This window comes from Melitaea cinxia, chromosome 3, assembly GCF_905220565.1.
Source record: "Melitaea cinxia chromosome 3, ilMelCinx1.1, whole genome shotgun sequence".
Lineage (NCBI taxonomy): Eukaryota > Metazoa > Arthropoda > Insecta > Lepidoptera > Nymphalidae > Melitaea > Melitaea cinxia.
Genome location: NC_059396.1, coordinates 1,607,256 through 1,634,082, shown reverse-complemented (window position 1 = coordinate 1,634,082; position 26,827 = coordinate 1,607,256). Strand labels below are relative to the sequence as shown.

The 26,827-nt window shown below is 31.9% G+C and overlaps 2 protein-coding genes and 2 long non-coding RNA genes across 4 annotated transcripts in view; 3 read left to right on the top strand and 1 right to left on the bottom strand.

Annotated features, from left to right (window-relative positions):
• LOC123669689 overlaps positions 1-2,731 on the top strand; it is a 35,589-nt gene extending 32,858 nt beyond the window's left edge. The window contains 4 exon segments of the mRNA XM_045603279.1: positions 93-266; positions 650-728; positions 1,444-1,571; positions 1,733-2,731. Of these exon segments, the coding sequence (XP_045459235.1) occupies positions 93-266; positions 650-728; positions 1,444-1,571; positions 1,733-2,731 (1,380 nt within the window).
• A 1,629-nt stretch (positions 2,732-4,360) lies between these two features.
• On the bottom strand, positions 4,361-18,256 carry LOC123669281. The gene is made up of 2 exons (XR_006745729.1): positions 18,045-18,256; positions 4,361-4,792 (listed from the first exon to the last, which is right to left on the bottom strand). It is a non-coding gene; the product is annotated as an uncharacterized LOC123669281 (long non-coding RNA).
• Positions 18,257-21,594: 3,338 nt separating this feature from the next.
• LOC123669282 lies at positions 21,595-21,926 on the top strand. Its single transcript, XR_006745730.1, has 2 exons — positions 21,595-21,659; positions 21,820-21,926. It is a non-coding gene; the product is annotated as an uncharacterized LOC123669282 (long non-coding RNA).
• Positions 21,927-22,204: 278 nt separating this feature from the next.
• Positions 22,205-23,827, top strand: LOC123669688 (piggyBac transposable element-derived protein 4-like). The gene has a single exon (XM_045603278.1). The coding sequence runs from the start codon at positions 22,205-22,207 to the stop codon at positions 23,825-23,827; it is 1,623 nt and encodes a 540-aa protein (XP_045459234.1).
• The last annotated feature ends 3,000 nt before the right edge of the window (positions 23,828-26,827 follow it).

Here is a 26,827-nt window from a genome sequence, read left to right as displayed (position 1 = left end):
ATTACCATCAACAAATATGGTAATACTTTGCCAACGGTACATCAAAATAGTAATAATATAATTCTTATGTATAATTATTATTATCTATTTAGGAGTTTCTTAAAAACAACCGTGTGTCCAAAAACTTGGTGTCACTCGTAAACAAGTACTCAATGTATCTATGGCGAGAGTCCCGAGGTCTGCAAGTGCCACACTTCTTGAAGACGGCTCCAAACTGCTTCAGACTGAAAATTATGTCCGCTGCTTACCTGTACCATCTCACTAATGTAAAATAATTCAATTAAAAAAAAGATTCCTTTAATTATGAATTTAATTTTGTAGTTTTTATCTAAAACACATTGGGATCTAAGTAATATACGTAATATGATTACAAAAATATCATTCATAATCAAAGATTAAAAAATTTAGATGATGAGGCGAGGAACTCCATTGTTACTGGTCGACAGTGTTGACCTCTGTAGAAAAATACGCTCTGAATTGGACACTTGTGTAGTTATATTTTATAGGTCTTAATAAAAGTAGCATTGTTATGTACCTATGTCAAAATAAAACTATTTAGTACAAGTAAATATAGCCCAATTTTAATGAAAACCTTTATTTCTCTTACTTAAAACTTCTTCTCTTATTATAAATACATCTTCATTTTCAGCATCAAATATTCAAAGGCTGTGAGCCCGCCTTTCTTCGTCAGTTAGTGGGTTGTCTTCAGTTGTATACATATAATGAAGGTAGCTATTTCGTTGACATATTTCATATATATGTATAAGAGTCAATTCACATTTTTCTTCCTCGACCATTTACGGTAATTGGACCTTCTTTAATCTTCTAATATATAAAACTCTCGTGTTGCGGTGTTTGTAGTTAAACTCCTTCGAAATGGCTTGACCGATTCTCATGAAATTTTGTGTGCATATAGGGTAGGTCTGAGAATCGAACAACATCTATTTTTCATCCCCCTAAATGTTAAGTTAAGTGTAGTTTAAGTGTAGTCCACCCCTAATTTTTTTAATTTTTAGATAAATTATTTATTCTTTATTTTATTATGATTTATCGTTAAAAAATACATACAAACCTAAATTTTCACACTTCTACCACCAACCCCTATTTTTAAATAGCGTTTAGCATCAAGACAAAGTTTGCCGAGTCAGCTAGTATATATATAAAAGTCAATTCACATTTTTCTCCCTCCACCATTAAAGGTGATTGGACTTTCTTTAATATATTCTATGCTCCTATAGTTCAAAATAATTGTATGGTTTATCTGATGGTAAGTGTTTACTGTAGCCTTTAGGTGGCTACAACACCAGGAGCATCTCAAGCGCCGAACTTAGTACCACAATAATTTAACAGAAATTATATTTTTACTACAATAATATTGTATTTTAATACTTTCTGCTGATTTAATTAATCATAATATTTATAAAACTCTTATTTCATTTTAAGATATGTACGTTGTTAAAGAAGGCGAGATCAATGACTCGATGTATATAATACACACAGGACGCGTGAGAGACATAAGAATTAATTCAAATATATCGAAAACCTATCACGCGGGGGAAAGCTTTGGAGAGGTTGCCGTTTTATAAATTGTTTCTTATAATAAAGTATTGATGATTTCGAATTATTGTGTTTATAGTATCTCTATAATTTATTGTTCCAAAAAATTGGTATACTCTCTTTACATGTGTGTATCCTTTTATTTATTGATAGCTGATTCTTTTAATCATTTCAGTTGCAAGGTTTGATCTACAACTCGCCATATACGAAATCATATAAAACCTGTACCAATTCCCGAATCCTTACATTGCATCGAAAAGATTGGGAAAATTTACTAAAACACTTCCCAAACAGTAAGAAACATATTTATAAATATCTAAAAGATGATGGTTTTGACGACGATGACGATGATAATGGATCGAATGGTAAAAAGAAGCAAGTTAAGTTGCTGTCAAATGAAGAGAATTCACCATCAATTCCCGACAAACCACAACAATCTGACACACCTCAGAAAGAAAAAATTGAAGACGTTGCATCAAGTGCAAAGTTTGAGAGTGATTTAAGAAAAGGATATCCAGATATATTACCACCAAGCACCAGTAGAGATTATGACAATACTGAATCGATGGAAAAGTTAGAAGTTTTTCCCTTAGAAGAAACAGCGATAATAGAAAGCTCTTCCAGCGATTCATATTTTACATATGATGTTGAAGCCAAACGCGCAACCAGTCATTTTGATGTCGAATCTATGAACGATGAATTATTAAAAACAACAGTGAAAGATTTACCCAAAAATGATTTAAAGCTTGAGAATATAGATGATCTTACTGACAGTGATTATATAGGAAACAGTGATAAATCACTGACGAGGGACAACAATAAAACCAGTCGACATGATACTAAGAAATATAAAAGTTTTGTTGAAATGGAAAGCGTAGAGGATTACATTGCTAAAAAACGTAGCCAGAATAGAACATCTTCTTTCGATGCTAAATTAGTAGCAATTAAGGACATCTTACCTCCGGATATAAAGAAAAGGAAACATCATGTGGTAATTAAAGAAAGTGATTCAGGGATCCCCCCCGTAGAGAGTCATGAACTTAAACCAATATTAAATATGGCTACTGATAAAAGAAACCTGAAATCGTTAGACAGTGACATGGAAACGACAGTTACGGTCGAAGGTCCAAAGTCATCTAAAGATTCATTATCTGAAGATAGAAGCGTGGAATAAAATTTGCATTTACAGGAAAATTTCTTGTTAACATTTTTGGATTCCAGGGCCATTGTCACCTATTATGTCAAAAAAAAAAAAATTGTCAAATATTTATCTGACAAGTAAAGGTATCCAACAGTGTTTCTTATGCATTTTTTCTGTTTCACTTATAAACTTTACGTTTTAGATATTTCTATTTGCAGCAAATAAAACCAAAAACTGTAGCAATCTATTAGTAACTTATTTTCGAGAGTAACCTTTGATAGACAAATGAGCTTAGTAAAACTACACATTTTTTAACTATATAAGTCGATAAACCTAGATCGCATTCATCGCATTCCGCCTGTAGAGGCATAGGCTTGTTTCTCCATATAGGAGAAGGAATGGAGCTTAATCCACCACGCTGCTCTACTTCAGATTAACGGATATGTTCCCTACTATGAGTAACGGTCGCTATCAGGTATTTTTGATAACAACCAGGATCGACGGCTTAACGTGCTCTCTAAGGCACGGTGAAACCACACAGACACAAGACACACCGGTCGAACAGACGTCCAACCCATTAAGAAATATTTATAGATATATAAATATCCATCCCGAACGGGAATCGAACCCTTCGGTGTTTGTAACTACTCGCACCACTACACGATAGCGGTTGTTACGTAAACCTAGATAGGTTTGTTAAAATTAGTAAAACAGCTACATTTTGTTTGTGCAAAGTGTAAATCGTGTATGCTATCTATTTTAAAATCGACAGTTGATATTGGCTAACGAATCTAAACATACCTCAATAAATATAATTTACTATTAAAATTTAGTTTGTCAATATTTGTCTAGTCAATATTTGTCTGAAGATAATATTTGTCAACAGTTAATTTTCACCGGCGCTCGGTGATCAATATGTCATCGCCGTCCTAGATGAGAGCTTGTTCATTCACAGCGGTTCCGTGCGATGTTTTATGAATTACAGATAGTTTAGTTGGATGTACGCCAACGAACAGCACTATTTCGGCATACCGTTAACAGTCGTTTGCCATCTGAATCCAGCTTCATGGGAAATTATTCTAGTATTTTTTATTATTTCAATTGGATCAATGTTTTATTTATAGTTAAAATAAATATGTAGCTATATCAATCGGCTGTTACTATAACACAAGCATTAAATTGCTTTCCTTAACAAAAAACGAGTTCGTGTGCTATGTTAAAGATTATATTATTTAGGTAGGTACTTAATCATAATTATACGCCTCGCTTCAGCCTGTAATATCCCACTGCTGGAAGTAGGCCTCTTTCATCATGTAAGAGAACTATCAAAGCTTAATCCACCATGCTGCTCCAATGCGAGTTGGTGGATTTAATCTCTAATATGAGTAACGATCGCTACCAGGCACATGATAACAACCGGGACCGACGACGGCTTGTCGTGTCTTGTCCAATAACAAACGTTTTTCATCTGCGGGGATTGACCCCACAACCGCCAGCGCAACAGCCACAAACCAGTGCTGTGAACGTTGCGCCAACGCGTCGTCCTTATCTTATGCCGTTCTTTATTATACGCCTACGCCATTTATATTTTAAATTACTAAAAGTTTGCTGTCTAAATTATATTTTTTTTTTTGGAAAAAGGTAGTAAATAATGTAATTGAGTTTTAAAAATAACTTTATTAAAAATATCTTAGTTCATAATAACGATAACATTCTTAATACTTGAACTGCGCCAGCCGACATTTGTTACTAAATTAACGTTTTAATTGAACTTAATTTTGGCATTTTACATAGTTGTCTTTCTCGCGTTTTTTTAGTGTTTTTTATATAAATTGGAATGCCCAGCACTGAATTCGGTGTTCGCTTCCATAAAAATTGCTAAAATCGCATCATTAGCGGTCGTAGCTGTAGTTTAGCTTTTCAGCAGATGTTCAAAAAATTCGACATAATTAAATGCTTGGGAGTATAACGATGCTTAAAATAGTATTAACTTAGACACTAAAATTACGGTTTCTTAAAATTTAATTGTTTTCATAGCGTTTGTCTTTCCGCCATTTTGTGTTTGGGCTCTTAGCGTCTTAACCTCGACTGCATCTGAAAAAAAAAATCGTTTATTTAATTTTCATTACTACAACAAATTGATTTTAATATTTGATATTGATTATCACGTAACAAAATCGGCACAAATTGTATGAAATAAGAAATAATTGCACATATATACTATGCACTGTAAAAATTTTTTGTAAAATTATCATTTTTTTACTCAACATGAGATGGCTAAATTACTAATCAGTGTGTATGAATTCAAATTATAACACATTTTGAGTAATTTTCCAAGACATATGAGAAAATTTGCTAAGATGCGCTTTAATTTTACAATCTTAGAGTATAAATCTTACTTGTATTGTAATTTCACGGAACAGTTTATTAAATTTTAATAACAAACTTTGAAGATTTACCAAAATTTTTAGTAATTTGAGATACTATATTTTTTTGTAAAATTACCAAATATTTTATAATTCGAATTACTGTGAAGTGTTTAGAAATTTACAAATTTTGTTATTATTTTTACAAATTGAACTGTAAAATTACACAATACATTGTAAAATTACTAAAAAATACTATTTGTCTGTTGCCATGTATAATTTTACTAAACAGGTTATCAATTTTCGATACCAAGCTCCTTAAATTTACTAACATTGTTTGTGTTTTGAATTACTAATTTTGTTGTAAATTTACAAAACAATATTGTAATTGAAACTACAATGGAATTATTGAAAATTCAAAAAATTTTTTTGGTATTTTTACTATTCTTATTGTAAAATTACACAATGTATTGTAAAATTACTAAAAAATACTATTTTTCTTTAGCCTTGTTTAATTTTACTAAACACGCTGTCGACTTTCGTTTCCAAGCTTCGTAAATTTACAAACATTGTGCGTATTTTAATTTAATCTGTGGTCTAGTAAGATTGTGAAACAATAGTTAAATTCGAATTCTAATGAATTCATTGGAAATTCAATAATCTTCTCATTAATTTTATTATTTTGACTGTAAAATTATACAGTGTTTTGTATAATTAACGGTATAATAGGGTAACTACTTTTTTAGATGAACCAAAATTGTTAGTATTTCGGTTTACCATAGTTTCTTGAAAGATTACAAAAAAAAATGTTTATTTACATATTATTGAAATTATTAAAAATTTATCAATATTTTTATATCATATTTATATGTAAAATTTTGATTTGAAAATTATATATAGTAAAGTTATGATTAATAAAGCATTTTTAACTTCCCTCTAAAAAAATTAAAATTTTTTTTAAAAATCGGGAAGTTATTGGTTTTACCCCGTTTTTCGAAAGTCGAGTTTTCATCATATCTCGACGTTTAAAGGCCCTAGAAAGCTTCCCTGACTATTTTTACGAGGGTGTCTGTATGTCTGTGTGGATGTGTGTGTGTACGCATGTAAACCTCTTATAACTTTTGAACGGCTTGACCGATCGAAACGAGACTCGTGGCATTCGAAAGGGTTCCACTCAACTTAGACTTCCTGAAAATTTGAAGTGAATCGATTCGGTAGATTTTGAGAAATTTAAAAAAAAACCGCGAAAAAAAATTTTCGAAAATGATGTTTTTTTAGAATAACTTTTTGGCTATTGCACCGATCAATTCCATAACCTAATCAGCTCTTAAGCTCAAAAAACGACGTCGAATGCCGTTTTGCAAATCAAAATCGGTTCATTCGTTCGTGAGATATCGAAAACCAAAAAAATCGAAAAAATTAAAAAACAAGCGTTTCTTAGAATAACTTAGTGACTTTACGTCTAATCGATTTTGTTCTCATTGTAACATTTTTAGGCCTCAAAAAACTGCGTCGATTGCCGTCTTGAACATCGAAATCAAACCACGCGTTTTGCAGTTATGGCATTTCAAAAATTCCAAAAAAAACGTTTTTTCAAGATAACTTTGAAATTTTGAGACTTATCGACTTTGTTTTCCTTACATCACTTTTAGTGCTCAAAAAACTGCGTCGATTGCCGTTGTACAAATCGAAATCGGTTGATTCGTTCGTGAGATATCGAAAACCAAAAAAATCGAAAAAATTCAAAAACAAGCGTTTTTTTAGGATAACATGGAGACTGTACGTCTCATCGGTTTCGCTCTCATTGTAACATTTTTACGCCTCAAAAAACTTCGTCGATTGCCGTCTTGAACGTCAAAATCGAACAACACGTTCCAAAGTTATGGCATTTCAAAAATTTCAAAAAAAATTTATAATCAATTATTATTAATTTTATGATCAATTATTGAATAAAATTACAAAACTGTATAGTAAAATTACTAATCAAATTTTCTGTAACCGCTTGGTAAATCTCCAAAAATATTTTGCAATTTTATCAAACTCAATTCAAGTGAATTAAGTAGTATAGTTACAAAACAGCATAGTAAATTTACTAAGCATTTTCATGATACATTCTTGAGTAAAATTACAAAACTGTATGATAAAATTACTATTTAAATCTTCTGGAACTGCTTGGTAAATTTCCAAAAACATTTTGTAATTTTCTCAAATTGAGTTGAAGCATTCTGTTTAGTAAATTTACTAAATTGTTTTGCGTTAAAACTTCCCACACATTTTTAGTAAGTTTACCAAAGAAATTTTTAACAGTGTGATCAGAATTCTTACTGAAAGTAGTTTTTCTAACAAAATTATGTAAAAAATATACTTTTTATGACTTATAAAATCCATTGAGCATCAGTAAATAACAAAAAATGACAATTGAAAATTCTTTTCGATATAAAATACCGTATATAGTAGCTATAGCGTATATAGTAGGTATAAAGTAGATAGGTACAATAATGGAAAGGTAAAGATGTGAAGCGTTGCTTCGAGTACGTTGTATATTATTAGGCACTACTAAATTGACTCTATGAATGAAAACCTTTTATTTTAAGATTATATTAAACTATGAAATAAAAAAAATTTAAGCGCGGTGCGTCATTTAATTTAATTTTTCATCATCTACTAAATTATGGGTCAAAATGCTTTAATTTATCTTCATAAAATTGCCTTATTTGTGAAGTATTTTTCATTTGTAAGGATTCATATACCAAGCTAAGAATAATGCATAAAATCATCAGCGCATTTCAAGTAGCCCTGGCTAATTTTTTCCAGTTGGTCTCCAAATTTTGAGCAAATTTTTCCTGACGGGCCCTACCACAATTAAATATTTTTTGTAATTTGTACCAGCCAGCTCCAGTTTAAAACATCTTGGAACTCGTGCGTATGTGTTTATAAAAAAAAAAAAAAAACAAAATAAAAAAAAAACATTTTTGTGTGACATTTTTCCACAGATTCCTAGCAACATACGCCACAGTTAATAAAACTTTAAATTTTTCATGTTATATTAGAAAATATTTACATTTTTAACTTTGCTGCTTTGTACCATAAGAAATACGTTCTACTATACCTTTTGACACGCACATGATACAGTAACTGTTTATATAAAGCACAAAACCGTGCTCCGGAATCACTACTATAAATAATTTACACAACTGTCTATAGTCTCGGAAAAAAACCATTTTTCATTGGTTTACGTTGAATGGTTGATTGATTAACTTAAAACGTATGGAAAATTGGTATTGGCTTAAAAAATTTCAATACAAAGTAGCGGATCGAGCGAGCTTCCGCTATTAAAAAACTCATGAACATCTCAGAAACGAACAAATGAAGAACAAGCGACAATTATTTTTATGCGAAATCATTGCCTAAAATTAATTCTTCAATTTTTTTGACGTGACTAATCTAATTTATCTGTCGAGTTGAATTTTCAACCAGTCAAAGATTTTATAAAATTACAATTTTTTTTTCTTCATAAATTAGAGTTGACGATACTGTCTGTCTCTATGTCATATTATTGTCTACGCATATTTTCAGAGCGCCGCGCGACGAAACGGTGGATTTATAAAAATACAAATAAACATGTGAGCTAAATATACAGACTTTTTATTAGTAACATAGCTGTTGTCACTGAGGAGTTATTTAAGAATAAGCTGTATTTTGTTTTCCAGAATATACTTTGATGTGCTATGACGGTAAATTAGATGTATCTAATTACTATAATCATAAACGCCTAATATTCACCCCCCCCTCCCCAGATGAGAATAGGATAGGATCTTATGATCCTCAAAACAAAGTTTCTGATCATGACATATATGTGTAAGGTATATATTTTAATGAACACTAAATATTTTCTGATTTTTAATATTTGAGCTACTTTTTTTAAGATTAGTATGGACTGAGCATTTTAAACCGCAAATTGACTTAAATCTCTATATATTTTTTGGTGAAATACAACTTTTTTAGAAGAAGTTTTAATTAATATCGACTTATCCGTAGAACAGAGTCCGATGTGATCATAAAGCAAAAACGGGCTAAATAGCTAGACGAGATAAGCAATTCGAACTCTACAGACGTACGTTTTTAGAATTTTCGTATTTTATTTAGTTTCGGAAATATAGAATCGAATAACGTTCTATCTGACATTTGCTCCGCGTAATAACGCACGAAGTGATCAAGCGACGGCGCGCGGGCAGCAGGAGCGGCGCGAGCACCCCGTCCGTTCGTCACTCTGGCCGTTGTTCGTTGGAAAAACGGGTGTTTTTGTGGCATGCGCTTAGCTTTATTTCCCTTTGATAATTATAAAAGTGTAATTTATCGGTACTTTGCATGAAAAAACATATTTTCAGAGATGTTGCGATCTCGGAAAATGTTGGATATGCTCAAAGATGACGCAGAAGAGCTTAATCTTAATTCAAAATTTACAGAATATGATGCTGTTTATACGAAGAACAGCGTAAATACTTGTAGGTTGACGATTTTTTGTTACATTATTTCGTGATATAACATTTAGGTCTTAAATTAATAAATTTTATTTATATGTATTTTTTTATCGCAATTACTAGTTGTGGGCGATCGATTTTTACATAAGACATTTTTTGACGGAGGGGTAGTGAAATAGCATTTTGAGTACGAAAATGCGTTTGTCGTAATACATATTCACTTGGTAGCCATTATTAATGTAATAACAAATAGTAAAAAGTAGAAGTCCTATGTAATATTGGGACAATTTTATACGAACAAAATTGAACTTTGAAGCATTATATGTGATTATCAGACGTTTTTCTACGGAATCTGTGATTCGATTCATCGGTTCGATATTAAGATGGGACGTTGTTACAGGGAAAATTAAATCAGTTAGGACGTTGTTCGTTTGAAAATATTTTTATTTATAAATATTTTTAATTTAACATTTGTTCAATTAATTGCTAACATATTATATTAATAGTATTTTATGAATACCTACAATAAATACAGTTTTTTCTTTTAATTTTAGTTGTGTATGATAACGAAACCACTATGACACATCAAACGTCATCATTGCCTCCTGGTGCAAAAGAAATTTGTCAGGAAGTAGCTGACGTACAGGAAGAAATCCTGCATGAAGATAATGGAACCAAAGAAATTACCTGTGACAGCTCAATGCCGAATGCCACGTCTGATCTATCTACCGAGAGAGTCTACAGCTATCAACCTAGTACACTTTCTTTGGAAGCACCTTCTAGTTTCAAAAATTCGCCAATAGCCAGGTTGAAGACTTAGAAGTTACTGACGATAGGTTTACTCCGATAAATTTGAGACTATCAGTGCCAATTCCCATTCCGTTTCCTACTAATGTCAATAAGTCCTGCGATACCATATTCTGCGCTAATCATGTAGACTCTTTGATTTCTTCGTCCTCATTTAGCACTACGAATACGCCTGCTCTTTCGTACTAAGGCAATTGCCTTAGTACGAAAGAGCAGGCGTATTCGTACACTACACCTACTACAACGACTAGAAAACGGCAGAGGTATCCAAAAGAATGGACAGACCTTAAACGCAAATCCTTTGAGAACTTTAGTAAAACATACGTAACAAAAAACGGTAAAGTCGTACGTAGTACGTAGACGTAAAAACAATAGGACCATCGTGTAAATACTTTTACAAACGTTCTTTCAAATATTCCGATAAAATAAAGAAAAAAAGATGCCTAAACAATGACACTGTTAATAATAGAAAACATAGTTTTAAGTATTATCTCCCGCTGATTACAGGTGATCCCACGACTGCGAAAAAATTGAAGTATAACAAATTTTGTTCATTTATAGTCTTGCAGTTTCAACTCTTATCTTAAAGACTGCGTGGAAGAAGTACGATGGAAGTGCTATATTAGAAGAGGACAGACGGGGTCGCCACGAAAAGCACAACATTGTTATAAATTATGCAATGAAACAAAGTGTTTGTGACCATGTTCGGGCATTTGTACCCATTGAATCGCATTATATCCGTAAGAACAGCTAAAAACTTTACCTACAAGGGGACTTAGTATTGGGAAAATGTTCAAATTATATCTTCAATGGTTCGACTCAGAGAAATACGCATCTAAGGCTATAAAAGAACGCCAGTATCGTGAAATTGACAACTAAAACTTCAATCTAGCTTTTCATATTCCCAAAAAGGATCAGTGCGATGAATGTCCAGAAAAAAGAATCTTTGAAAAACACCACACTGATAAGCAGGTTGCAAAGCATTTAATAAGTAATTATAGAAGCACTCAACAGCGTAGTTTATTGTTTGTCTACGTAATATTTCCTTGCTATTAAGTATGTGTACCTACCTACACACGTCTAGGCTACGATGTAAGAGTGATTGATAAATTAATAAGGCTGATTATTAAGTGACTTATTTTGAGTTCAGTCACTAGTGAAATGTTTAAAAGTACGTTTTATCCGTATTATTTATTTTTGTATTACCCGCACATTAGGGAACTCTAAACATTTTTAATATCTTATGCTATACTTTACAATTAAACTGTATGTATACTTTAAACTGGTGACGTAACAGTTAAAACTTAAAATAGTAATTAAATGGCATATCGCATCACATTATTTATTGTATGGTAACATGTTGACACAGTTAGCTGGAGGTGCAGCTTCGATCCCCGCTGGAACGGTCAATTTTGGATATGATATTAAAAATGCGTTTTATCTGTTGTTATCTTCTTCTATAATACATACCACGTACCTTTATAAGTTTAAGACTGATATTTAAGTCCTTACTGTAATTCTTCTAGGCTCCCTATTTACTAGTTACCTACCATACAATAAATAATATGATACGATATGCCATTCAATTACTATTTTAAGTTTTAACTGTTACGTCACCAGGAATTCACCAGGTTATAGTATACATATAGTTTAATTGTAAAGTATAGATCCTCGCCTAGGTGCTTCTAATTATAAAATGATAAAGACTCAATGTTATTGAAAAAACTATGTTATTGTTTATTTTATAATTAAAGCATTTATTTTGTTTTATCAGGAGCATCGATCTGTAACTTCTAACCGAATCTAACTGTGATGTGATTGCTATTCAAAGTGATGCCATCTAATGGTTTTGTTACCTATTTTGTGATTTTTTTAAATTAAAAAACAATTAAAATAAAATTTTCGTCTTTTATTTAGTTACATTAGAGTTTAGTTATAATTAGGCTAAAATTATGTTTTATATTTCAATGTCATTATTCACAAAGGACTCTTAAAGGTATGGGTAATTCCAACAAAAAACGAACCATTTTAATATGGGACGTCACTTATTTTAGACATTTCCGTAAAACAATGTATAATATACACTACGGACCCAAGTTATTCCACAGTAAAACGTCATATGGTAACATAGAACTCACTATCTCGTGTAATAAACGGTTTAAAAATATACGCTACAAAGCATTTTACAAGACAGAGGCAATGTAACAACATACCAAAAAATCAAAATGTCAAGTCTTACCGTTTAAGAGTTACAAAAGTCAACAACTTCTTTAGCCTCTACTGAAAACTATCAAATCTACAGATCGGACTTTATTCTACGGATGAGTCGATATGTTATCGTAATAAATTACTGTTTACCTTTTTTGTTAATGTAAAAAAAAATAGCAAGTTTATTATAATATGAGTGCCCCGAGTGATCGTGTAAAATGACAAAAAAATTAACAATTATAAGATAAACACAAAGATGGCACGTCTACGTCTTAATGGATATTAAAATCACAGATGTCAGGTTTAAAATCGTGTCAAAAGAATTGATGTGAAAAATAAGTCAAGATGACAGAAAATATGCGATGTCTGTTCATCAGAATTTCTCAATCTATATTGAAATTGAAATGTTTTCGACAATCTGTCCAAATACCTCACTCGTGATTTATTGTGAAGACTAGCGTCAAGTCTTTGTCTCGCAAATTTAGCTCTGAATAATTGATGTTCTACGCTATTAGAGATGTTTTTTTTTTAAATTTAAAGAATTCTCCAAAATACGAGTATATGTGTCCACTTTGATCATTTTCTTTTTATAATCTGTATATTTTGTTTCGTTTTATTTTTCTTTGAGTGCGTTGACGTCAAGTGGTTCAAAGCCAACATCGTAAAGTACGACAAATATAGGTTACAATAAATCTTACATTTGTTATATAAATATTATCAATGCAACTGAAGAGCTTGGAGTAATAATAGCAAGCTAAATGGATTTCAATCTAATGGACTGATACATAATTAATGCTCATAATCAAATGGAATATTTATATATAACCATTTTTCAGTGGATATCTCTGCATGACATGTATTTGTAATCCGGGAGCGATATGCAACTATTTTTAAGCGACTTCCAAAAAAGGAGGAGGTTCTCAATTCGATTGTATTTTTTTAAATGTATGTTACTTCAGAACTTTTGACCGGGTGGACCGAATTTTTAATTTTTTTTTAAATTATTATTATTAAATCGAAAGGTGGTGCGTGTCATTTGGGCCCATTTAAATTAATTTCAAATCTAAAACCTACTTTTTGAATTTATACCTAATAAAGCGTTTTTACATGACTATTTTTTCGTTGACCTACGTAATATTATACTGCATAAGTTTTTACTGGGTGTACCGATTTTGATGATTTTTAATTATTTAATCGAATGTTAAATGAATGAAAATGATGTTTATCATGTGGTCACATTTAAATTTCATCGAGATCTGATTACAACTTTTTGAGTAATCTTTGATAACGTGTATTTACTTGACTATTTTTTCGTCGACCTACGTTGTATTACTTGTCGATGTAACTGAAGTCGGTTTTTTTTTTCGTTTGCGAGCTAATAAAATAATACACGTATCAAGTAAATTAATGGTTGTGATTTTTAAATAGCTTTTAAACCTCTTGACGATTTTAAGATTCGTAATAGATCCTCAGCATTAAAACTCCAAAGACCCTGATAATGCATTAATTTTACTCCGGACTTTTGTGTCAGGAGTTTCAAATTAACGATAATGAATAAATTAATGATAATAATTGTAAATTATAAGCAGCTGTAGTATTTCTTTCGATTTACATGATAGAGAAAAACAGTTTTACTACTTACTATTTGACCATAGTTGTTTAATGCAGTTTGTGATTCTACTCAGCTCAATGATAAATCGTCAATAGTAGAACAAGGACGGATTTGCAAATTTGTAACTTTATACCAGAGAACTTAGAAGTTTTGAAACGACGTTTTGTATGAATATGATGCTATGCGTTTCAGCCTATAATATCCCACTGCTGGGCATATGTGGTGTGTGGCTACGGCACTAAAGAATTTAGCCACCCCCTCTCTTCCCGTGGGTGTCGTAAGAGGCGACTAAGGGATAACAAGGTTCCACAACCACCTTGGAACTTAAGAAGCCGACCGATGGCGGGATAACCGTCCAACTGCTGGCTTTGAAATACACAGGCCGAAGACGGGCAGCAGCGTCTTCGGTGTGACAAAGCCAGTACTGCGGTCACCAACCCACCTGCCCAGCGTGGTGACTATGGGCAAAACACGTGAGTTCACGTTATTTTTGGCGTAAACTTGTGGAGGCCTATGTCCAGCAGTGGACTGTATAGGCTGTAATGATGATGATGATGGGCATATGCGTCTTTCCCCATGTAGGAGGTGGATCAGAGTTTAAGCCACCAAGCTGCTTCAATACGGGTTAGCTGATGTATTGCCTAGTATGAGTAACGATCGCTATCAGATGTACATGGTATCAACTGGGACTGATGGCTTAATGTGCTCTCCGAGGTGCGGTGGGGAGACCGACAAGGACTAACAACCAGACTGGAAACAAATATTTGTATAAACACAAATTTCCACTCCGAGCGGGAATCGAACCCGCAACCGTAGTTTAGACGCCGCCGACTCGACACGTGACCTAATATAATATGACTTGCAAATTTATTTCTAAATATGGTTGGTTTTTTCAAAAAATCACATGCATTCATAAAAATGTCAAATCCGACTGTTCTACGATTGCGACAAAATATCCGTAAATAATTTGTCTAATGGATCCAATGATTAAGAATTTTACTAAATCTATATATAATCGAATCGTAATAATAGAATCGTAAACTATGCATTTGATCATGTCATGATCCTTAGCAAAGCTGTGGATTTTTGTACAAATAAATAAATAACGATCTAAGAAATCCATGAGCAGGGCGTCTGCAACATCTCCGAAATATCGGGAGTTTCAAAATCGTGGTTAGTCCTGAACTAGTAGTAAATGTTATTATTGTGACCGTGAAATATTAAAAACTTAAAATTTTGCTACACCAAAAAAATATCTTTGTTGCATAGTGACAGTTAAGACAAAAAAATGTGTAATGATTTGTTACCAGCTTTAGAAGCGGCTTAAGATTGCTGTTCAACAGCATTACAATAAACAAGACTTATAAAAAATTCAATCTAATATTTTAACTCTTTACAATCTGTAAACAAGACGTGCGTAATTCGCATAATATAATTGAGTATATTTTTTTTAAACTAAACAATTCTTGCCAGATATTTACAAGGTTTTTTGTTTCAGTAAAACTCGAAGTAAATATGGTCTGGATACCTTATTTACCTATTATGATAGGTAATACCATATATTTGTAGTTTTTTTTTTTTGTAATAATGTTACATTTTTAATCTGTAAACGCGGCTTAATATATTGTAATAAATGTTTACATTAATAAATTATATTCAAAAAGTTTAAACATCAAATTTTTCATTGAGTAAAACCAAAAAATAAGCAAATCATAATAATTAATTTAGCCTTTAAAATTAGCCTTTGCTATGAATACGAACCATTCTGTTTTGATTTTACGATTTGGCAAATATACAAATAAAAAAATAAAAACTATATTTCATTGCTAGATTTAATATAATATTCTCGCTACGGATCGTTTGTGTGTTTCGTTAGAATTATGCGGGTAATTTTAGATATCCAGTGGAATGTTATGTTTTCTTGAGGAGACACAGGCGTGATCATTTATAGATGCGGTGCGATTCTGACTTAGGTCTGTAATGATATCATATTAATTCTGTTGACGAAATATATAATATATAAGTATGAATACGAAATATATAACATATAAGTGTTGAAGTGAAGGCTATGTGAATTTATTTCATAACGATATTGTAGTCATTTTTAACCGTTCAACAAAGGAGGAGGTTTCTCAATTCGACCGTATTTATATTTTTTATGTGTGTTCGCGGATAATTTCATCGTTTATGAACAGATTTTGACGATTCTTTTTCTGTTCCAAATTTTTTTCGATTCCAAGGGTACTATGATCAGGAAACAAGGATATGATGATGGCATTCCAGAGAAATCGAGGGGAATCTACAAAAATCGTAGTGGCGACTAGTGCGTTTGTTAATTTTTTCGTCTACTTACGTTGTAATATTTGTCGATGTAAATGAAGTCTTTTTTTTCATTTGCTAGCAAAAACAATTATAAAAATTAATAGGATACCTAAAATTGTTTTTTCTATTAATCCAGAATAATTATATTGAATGCCTAAATGTTTTCTTTTCAATTAAAAAAAAAATCTGACTCTACAAGATATGAGAATTCGTATGAACAATAAATGATAATAATTAAATAATTCTATAAATCTTTATGCAGGATCTACGCGAAAGCGTCTATCTAGAAAAGTCGCAAAGAACTTCGATTTTTTTAGATAAATTATAAACAATTGTTAAGATAAACAAATCTATTTTTTAAATTATGACCAGATTTAAATTGCTAATGCTCCTAATAACAATATTATTACACTTCGTACTTAGTTATGATCACAGATAACATGTATTTATATATTTATATAACAAATATTTGACGTCTTAATAATAAAAATGCCCATACACTCCGCAAATTTTTATAGTTATTACTTTATTATCATAGCGATCCGTTTGTGGAATGCTCTTCCGTTGAACATAAGACGTCTACAATCTATATTTTAAAAACACATTATCTGTCGCTCTAACCGAACAAATATCGTATATTTAATTTGATATTAATGTTTTAAATTTATTTATACCAATAAGTTCTGTTTCAGTACAGCACTACAGCTACTAAATTCTTATTTTTCAATTTCCACCTAAATGTTGCCTGGAAAAAAAATGCTTTATGCCATAAAGCCGTCTTTTGTACTTTTTCTTGTTTTGTAAATAATTTCAATTATTTTTCATGGTTTACAATAAAAAATACGTTATTATTAATAGTAAATAAGGGTAGTTTTATGGATTATTTGCTCTCTTCTAGTCTTGCTGTAGATAAATTCTATTTTTTTTTAATTTACAGAATTTAGCAGTAATAAACTTAAAAAAAAATCCCGTATCGCACCAGCTGTTTGCAAAATGTTGATTAAATAATTATATAATTAAAATGTTAAAAATTAATTACGTGTTTCATTATTTATTTAGAGTTTTTACTATCGATAAAATATGAGATGAAACGGATATTGCGTACGTATCGAATCAAATTTATTGGGCAATAGGAAATATTTATAATGCGGTTAATATTTTATTACAATACAACGTTGCCAAGACATTACGCGAGTTTTGGATATTTAAAATATATTTTATTACCGTTCATAGTTTACGGTAATTAAAATAAACGTTCATTACATTTTTTATCTCGTGTGAAATCGGTTTGTGGTATTCCTAATTATTTCTAACTAGCTGAACTTGCGAATCGTACGGCCATATTTGTTTTTTTTTTTCAGGGACACATCAATATTATTTATTTTCTTTTATTCAAATCTCGTACTGTTTATAATGTATTATAAAAAAAAAAAAACATTTTTATTGCGTCACGTGGTACCGTATTATTTCAAACGCAATTATAATTAGTTTGTTAGTCATATTGTATTTCAAAAATCACTTCGCAAATTAAATTTTTGGAATATTGGCACCTCAGAACATTCCAGAGTAGAGCAGCCAGAGGCTGGCGAGGAGCAGCACCAGGATGAGATAGGTGGCGATCAGGCTCGTGGTCTCGTGGTTCGGCATCTTGACGGGTACACTGGACAAGTGGCTCCAGAAAACTGGCTAGTGACAGAAAATTGTCTTCGCTCCACCGCGCGCCCACGCACCACGCCCATTTCTCAAGCCAAATATCCAGATTTATAAATATGACTCTAATTATAGATATGTCGTTGACAGATCAAGATCGTTTTATCAGTTTCTATCTTGGTGCATTGATAATGATGACAACAAATAGAATAATTATAGTCTCGTGGGCTGTCTGATTAGCATAACTTAGGATTAAAGTACGGTTAACGCTTTTGAGCGGTAATCAAAATCAAAATCAACTTTATGCAAATAGTCTTCAAAAGTATCTTCGAATCGTCATCTTACAAATTAAATTATCAATTATGGTTAAAAGTGAAGCTACCATCGATCCGGAATATAGATTCTTCAGAGAAGAATCGGCAATAAACTTTAGACTCGTCTCAAATAGTTACTGTTAATAAAAAACTGTATTTTAATTTAAAAACATTAATAATATCTCGCATGAAATACAGCGTCACTAAATCCACACATCTGTATCATTAATAGAATTCTGCACCGAATAATAATAATAATCTTTAGCTATTAATTTCTTTTTTATAGAAAAAATTCAAATTTATTTTCAGGCGAAATCGTTTGTGCGATTTTGATACATGCGAATACCATAAACTCAAAATCAAAAATAACTACTTCACAAGCACTTTCGATTCGTCATTTAACAAATTAAATTTATAAAAGTGATTATTATTTTTACAAGTGAAGCTACCACCGATTTGGAATGTAGTTTCTGCAGAGAAGAATTGGCGAGAAATACCGCAGTTACTCTTTTTAAAATAATATATAAACTGTGTTTTATTACAAAATTTCCACACATCTTTATCATTAATATGATTAATCTTTTGAAACTAGATTATTTTTATTACATATCGTTAGTCGAATTTTATTATATATTTTGCAGTCAGAACTCTTAACCAGTCAAAAGTACTATTGACTAGCGAAATCAGTCAAAAGTACTTTTGACTGGACAAGTTGGTCAAAAGTGATTTTGAGTGAAAATTATTGGTTATTAGTACTTTTGACTGCAAATTCGCGGTTAAAAATACTTTTGACTGACGCTCTCCGTCAAAAGTAGTTTTAACTGCAAAAAACGTCAGTCAAAAGCACTATTAACTCGAATGTGAATAAATTTAGTCAAATGATCCTGATAAACCATAATAAATTTATGCCCGCGATCTTCTTGCGATTGCATGTCAATCAGATCGACTTGGCAGCGGATGTTCATTTCAGTGTGCAGGATTGGTTTCTAAACCTGACCCATCCTTTTCTTGTTTTTCTTCCTTTGGCATACTTCGCACATTGATAAATATACATTAATCATTTCTTTTGTAACATTAGCGTACTTTTTTGCCGTTTTATTCTTAAGTCTATCGCGACCACCATGCCCTATAGAAATATGAGCAGCATCAATAATGTCGTAGATTTCCTCAGCCGGCAAAAATATTTGACGGGTTCTGTGTTTGTAACTAATTTTTTTATACCACAAACTTCAATGTGTTAAAGCGTTGTAGTCTACTGTACTAATGGTGTTTCCTTTTCATTAAATTTCGCGTCTTCCACATCCATTGCAAACTTTTCAAATTTTTCTTTTGTCATCACATTGAAATGACTATCTTTCGTATCTTCCATCGCTAAAATTATTTGCAAAAAGCCTTCTTTCTTTTCGTAGTCACTCATTTTTGTTCTAATATCAGCACGTTCTCCACTAATAATGAGTAATATAAAAGTTTATATGTGCGTTTGTCGTTATTTTTATTGACCACCTTAAATTGTTAAGAGTTTTGACTGATACAACCAGTCAAAACCACTTTTGACGGAATCATTTAGTCAAAAGTACTTTTAACCAGCTCCATTGGGCAAAAGTACTTTTAACTGTTATTTTAGTCAAAAGTATTATTGACTAAAGCAAACGGTCAAAAGTACTTCTGACTGATTTTGCTAGTCAATAGTACTTTTGAGTGGTTAAGAGTTCTGACTGCAACATATATACGAATACCATAACCCAAAAAGAGACGTTTACTTGCGCAGTCGGAAGCTTGGAGTTACAATTTTGTTATTCCTTCTCGTTCTTAAACCTCGATTATGACTATTTATTTGTAATCAATAATTTGTATGTTTCTTGATTCTTAAGAATGAATAGGATGTGTAATAAATACATTTCGTTAAGATGATTTTATTTAATACCTAACTTAAAATAGTCGACATATACGGGTCTATTCTATCCTAAATTAATCATTATATTAACATTAATTTAATTTTAAGTTTTATCAAACCATATAGCTGTATAGCCTCGGATATAGTTTATCAAAATATAGAGATAAACACTTTCGAAAATAAAACTCTTTTTTGATTGTAATCTAAGAAGGTAGTTATATCATTGTTATTCTAAATTATAAAATATTTCCACTGTTAATTTCTGGTTATTTAGTCACGAAATAATTATTACTTATTATTTATTTATCAATCAATCAATGTATATCCAGAAATCCGCTGAAGTGCAACGAAGGTCATTAATCTCCAGTAATACAACGTAGGTAGAAGAAAAAATAATGAAATAAATACAGTATAAGATCTCGATTTAATTTAAATGAAACTACAAGACGCATCAGTTTTCGATTAAAATAAGAATCATTAAAATCCGTACACCAAGTGAGAAGTTATGGGGTATAATGAATACGACGTTGGTCGACGAAAAAGTAGTCAAATAAACATGCATTATTAGATATAACTCGAAAAGTACTTGCCAGATGACAATTAAATTTAAATGGGCCCATGACACGCAGCACCTTTCGATTTAAAAAAAAAACATCGAAATAGATCCAGTCCAAATAGATTCAGTCAAAATGTTCTGAGGTAACATACATAAAAAATACAGTAGAATTGGGAACCTTCTTCTTTTTGGAAGTGGGTTAAAAAAAAATTCTTTTCATTGAATCGTAGTCAAACGTAAAATCAGTAGTTTATTATTGACGTGATAGAGTGAAAATCTATCCTAATAAATGGATAGCCGGTTTTTTGTTCGATTACACAAAAGAGATCAGTGTAAAAAATCTTGATTTACTGAAATTGTAATTATAGAGAATGTGATTAACACGTTCGCGCGCGGTAACGGCTATGGCCGCTTTTTTTGTATTACAAATATCGCCAGTACGGTTATTGCCGTAAACTTTCAAATTCTCCGTATTGCCAGTACGGTATAAGCAGATAAATGACTGTGAGTTATATATACAACTCATTTTCACTGGCACTCTATGAGAGGCATATACGATTGTACTGTCAAAATGTAATGTACAAAAGCAAATTTTATTGTTGTTAGTCGGTTTAGGACATGTGTGTGGACACAGCTACACTACGGCTCTTGCCGTTGTGTTTGTATGCGTGTTGCTTCGACGCACGAGTTAGTGCCGCCTGGGACGCCATCTTGTCAGAACGTGTATTTCTCTAGCACTCCGCGATCGAAAGTGAGTATAAATACTTATTTTACTTTACTGTAGGGATAAAATCTTATTGTAATATAATAATCGTTATACTATAAAAATGGCTTTGAGCTATATATTGACGTAATATTAACAAATTTTATCGATTGAATTTGTATAATGTAGGTATTTATATTTTTTTTAGATGGCACAAAAGCAGACAGATAGTGAGCGTATTAGGCAACTTTTAGAGGATGCATCTACTCCAGAGTTGACTCCAGAACGGGACCCATACAGTGATGATGGCGAATATGGATCGGATCAAGAATTTCAACCTAATTATGATGATATGTCGAGCTCAGATGTGGAGTCTACAGAGACAAGAAAAATTGCAAGAAATATGATGAGAACAGAGTTCAGCGGATCTAGTGATACTCTAGTGTCAGATAATGAAGGAGAGGTAAGAATCCACTCAACTTTAACTGTCCCTCTGGAGCAGCCGTGCACTTCAGATCAAATTATAAATACAACTAAGGACGATATAGGGGATGATAATGCCAGGGCAAACAGCCCATCTATACTAATGTGCCATGAACAATTCGATGATGCATCTGATATACACGAAATATCGTGTGAAAATTTTGCAAAATGACACTGACGAGTGGGTGGACGCCGCCGAGATCCCTCTTTTTCATTTTGATTACGCATCTGAAGGACTCAAAGTAGAAATACCTAATAATGCTCAACCTTTAGATATTTTCAAATTAATATTTTCTAACGATCTTTTGGATTTTGTTGTGTCTAGAACAAATGCTTACGGCAATAATTTGACGAATACAACCAGACCTCATACTCGACATAGTAGAAAATTTTCTTTTCGTGATGTAACCAAAGAAGAAATGTTAGCTTTCTTGGGGCTTTGTTTATTACAAGGCCAAATTAAAATTCCAAACAGGCGAAAACTCTTCTCGTATTCCGATCCTTTGAATTTCCACCCGATATTTTCTTATGTGATGTCATCTAGAAGATTTGATCAAATATTACGAGCCATTTATGTATCAGATATTGAGGCAAAAAGCGAGAAGAAGATAACTGGTTTTATTGAAGCTCTATCTGAGAACTTTCGTCGTGTATATGGTCCTGGCAAAGAATTATCGTTAGATGAATCTCTAGTTTTATACAGGGGTAGACTATATTTTAGGCAGTACATAAAATCTAAGAAGGCTCGTTATGGTATAAAATTTTATATGCTAACCAGTGCAACAGGATATGTTTTGAATATTATTATGTATTGTGGCAAGGGCGAAGATGATAATACGTATGGGAAGAAAACCGAACAAATAGTTATGAAACTGCTGAAACCATACTTGATGAAAGGTCATCACGTATTCATGGATAATTTTTATAATGATGTCGATTTGAGTCAGAAATTACTAGAGTTGCGTACCCACACCAATGGCACACTTCGTAAAAACAGAAAGACAAACCCTAAGGGGCTGACACAAATAAAACTAAAAAAGGGTGATTTTTTTTGGTGTCGTAAAAAGCAAGTTTACGTATCAGCGTGGTGTGATAAGCGTCCAGTTTACGTTATAACTACCAGAAATCATCCTAAGCTAATAAATGTTTCAAATCGATTTGGAAAAATTTCACAAAAGCCTGAAGAGGTTTCAGAATATAATAAATATATGGGAGGAATAGATAGGAAAGACCAAATGGTTGCATATTACTCCTCGCCACAGAAAACAATTCGATGGTATAAGAAAGTATTCTTTCATCTCTTAGATATATCTGTTTGGAATTCTTTCTTTGTCTACAAAAAATACTTTAAAAACGATGTAAAATACGAATTTCTGGACTATCGCGAAGATTTAATAAAACAAATGATAAACTTAGAGAGTGGTTGTTCTGGTAGAAACATTATAAGAACTGGTAGCATATATTCCAGTCGACGAACTGCAGTTAGAGTTCCAAAAAAGGTACTTGAAGAGGAAAATTTGGTAAGAATTAGTCAGGATCACTGGCCTGAAGATATTCCGTGCTCAACTGATTCCAAGAGGAATTTTAAATATTTGAACTGTAGCCTCTGCACTAAAAAGAAAAAACGGAAAGAGACAAGATACAGGTGCAAAGGATGCCGAGAAAAAACTCCCTTATGCCCTACATGTTTTGAGGAATGGCACGCCAAATATGTCAAGAGGGGAGATACATAAAATGAAGCTATTATTCTAAGAAAATATTGATTTATACACATATTTTTTTAATTTTTACAGACATATATTTGTTTTTTTTTTTGTATTTAAAATAATAAGAACTGGAGTAAGTTCTTACTAATTAATAAGCTGTGATTGATTATTATTGATATTTTTGTTTTATTTTATTTAAAATAATTAAGAGCTGGAGTAAGTTCCTACTAATTACTAAGCTGTAATTGATTTTATAATAAATATTTCCTACGAATGCTGATTTTTATTTTTAAACTGCTATAGCCGTACTGTTATTATGCAATGCATATTCCCATATATTACACGGCAGTACGGCCTTAGCCGTATTACGGTTATAACCGTACTGCCTTCAGGAATACCTTTTTTATTATGTGTTACGACAGTACGGTTATAACAGTGTCCCTAAAATGTATAGAAAATTTTAGTGATTTTTTACGAAATTATCAGTTAAATTACCGGCCACGAACGTGTTAAATATATCAAACAAAAAACCTAAATACTTACTTTAAAAAAATTATAAATAAACACGCTTTTTATATTTATTATCTTTGAAAGAGAGAGCATTAATTTTGTTTTTTATTTTTATAAATTCATTATGATCAAACCAAGCGGACAAATTCTGTATGTTTGCCAAAATTTTTAATCGACACAACGGTATTGTGATAAAATTGATGACACACAAACATAAGGACGTGATGACGAGTCAACATTCGAAGCATCAACACGTTTCTCCCTAATAAAATGCTTCAAACAGTACACAAATGATATTAAACCATTAACTTATCGATTAAGACAATTAAAACGCTAAAGCGCTTTGTATTTAAACTTTCAATAACCACCAGAAATAGAACACAATCACTTTAAAGCACTAAAACTTACACGGGACGTTCTAGAAGACCGCGGAATAAAGCAGCCATAGGAAGAAGAGAAGGATCACGAGGATCATATAGGTGGCTGCGAGGTTGACCGTTTCGGCGTTGATCGGCATGATTGCGTTGTGGAAGAGAACTGATCGATGGTGGATCCTCAGGCTGGCCAAAACACGTCATAGCACAGGGACGAATCGATGGCTCAAGGATTCGATGGAATTTCATCGGAATTTTTTGTAATTTTAAATAAATTGTCTATTATTTGCTATCGTTATAAATTAAATAAACCTTGTTCAGTGACCCTACATTAAATAATTTTTTGAATTTGATTTTTTTTTTTCAATCCAGACTATATAGACCTACTTGTAATCATTAAATACTGCACAACCTCCATCTGCAGGGTCCAAACAATATTTATTTTGAAATATTTTATAGGTTCTTTAAAATGGAAACAAAATATGACTTTTTGTGTTTTGTTTATTTTATGGCCTTACCGCTCGGGAGCGATTTCTTCCAGGCAATCTTACGGTTAGAAAGAAGAGAATGATTTTTTTTTTGTAATTTATATACATTATCGTTAGCCCGATTCCATTCATTATTTTTATTAAAGAGGATTTTATAAGAGGATTAATAGATATTCCTTAAATGTTTTATCGGTTTTCGTTTTTCGCCTTTGATTTGACAATTTAGAAATAACAGACCAAACCAGGTTAGGTCCACATAGCTTTATATATAATTCTTTATTTTATAATTTAGAAAAATATGACCAAAAAAACGACGAAGCACTTCGAGAAAAGATAGGTAGTGCTTTTCGTTTTTTTTTTTTTTTTTTTGGTTCGTCTTGGCGGGGGCACTACCGTGCCCCCAGATAAGTCGTCGTCATTTCACATTGTACGAAAACGGAATACCTTATTCTATCTTTCATTAAATCATACAAGAAAAAGCAGTTGGTAAAGCAGCTTTTGATTACTACTGTCTTATCCACACTTTAACAGATTTTTAATAAGTCATGATGTAGCTCTTACTACAAAATAATATTTGTACTGTTATAATTTTTTTGCGAAAACATAGACAAAGTTTTAAATTATACCTGTCACTAAGTTAAATACTTATATTCCAGAAATCTTTATTGTTGTATAATAAGCGAAATCCCATATATTTTCCATAACATTTCATTCAAATTGACTCAACCAATAAATTCTCCTGGCCTCCTGACAAAATTGTCATCATTCCACACGCATGGAATTTGTACTAGTTGGTACATGTAGACTTGAATCAGCAATTTATTTATATACTTGTTTACATCTAAAGCTTGGTGCTTTTTAATAAAATAATCAACAACGAAAAAAAAATCCTTTTTGGTTCATACGTCATATTTCATTTCAGTTAATTTGTCATAAGCCGTTTTTCATATTTTAATATGAAATTGTTAACCAAACTAGCTTCAGAAGTTTAATTGTTCAGTTGTATTAACTTAAAAAAATTAGAACTCACTTTTAAAACGCGGAATACAGTAGCCACAGAGCCACCAGCAACAATAGTAAGATGAAGTAAGTGGCGACCAGGTTAGTTCCCTCGGAGCTGGAGATCATCTTGAACCTTCGAGCGACACGTTCCGAACGAAACTAAACGGATTGAGCACCAACAGAGTGAAAAACTATTCGTAAAGTATGATAAATTTATATTTTTCTTTTTGGCATCCGTATTAATTACTCTTCGCTGTGGAATTAGCTCACGATTATCTTGATATTTTGTTGTTTGTGTTCGAGTTTTTACTGAATTCGTCGCTGCCAAGTCATTGCCTTCCCGTTGTTTTTGAACGTGTTTATTTTAAGATATTTTTAATTTCGTAGATAAATGATACAACTATGAATGAACACACGCCCTCATTAAAAATAATCATCAAACGAGAAAAAAAACTTACTGACGACTAACTGCAATAAAAACTGATTGCAGAATATTGACATTAGCAACCATGATGAAAACTGGAAAGAGAATTCTCCAGTTAATGAAAAATTCTGTCCAGTGAGTTTAAAATCCGGCCCTGTCCTCGTTTCATTTCTGGAGAATGATAAGCTGGGATGTATTTGCGGCACTGGAACATCGGCCGCTGAGTTTT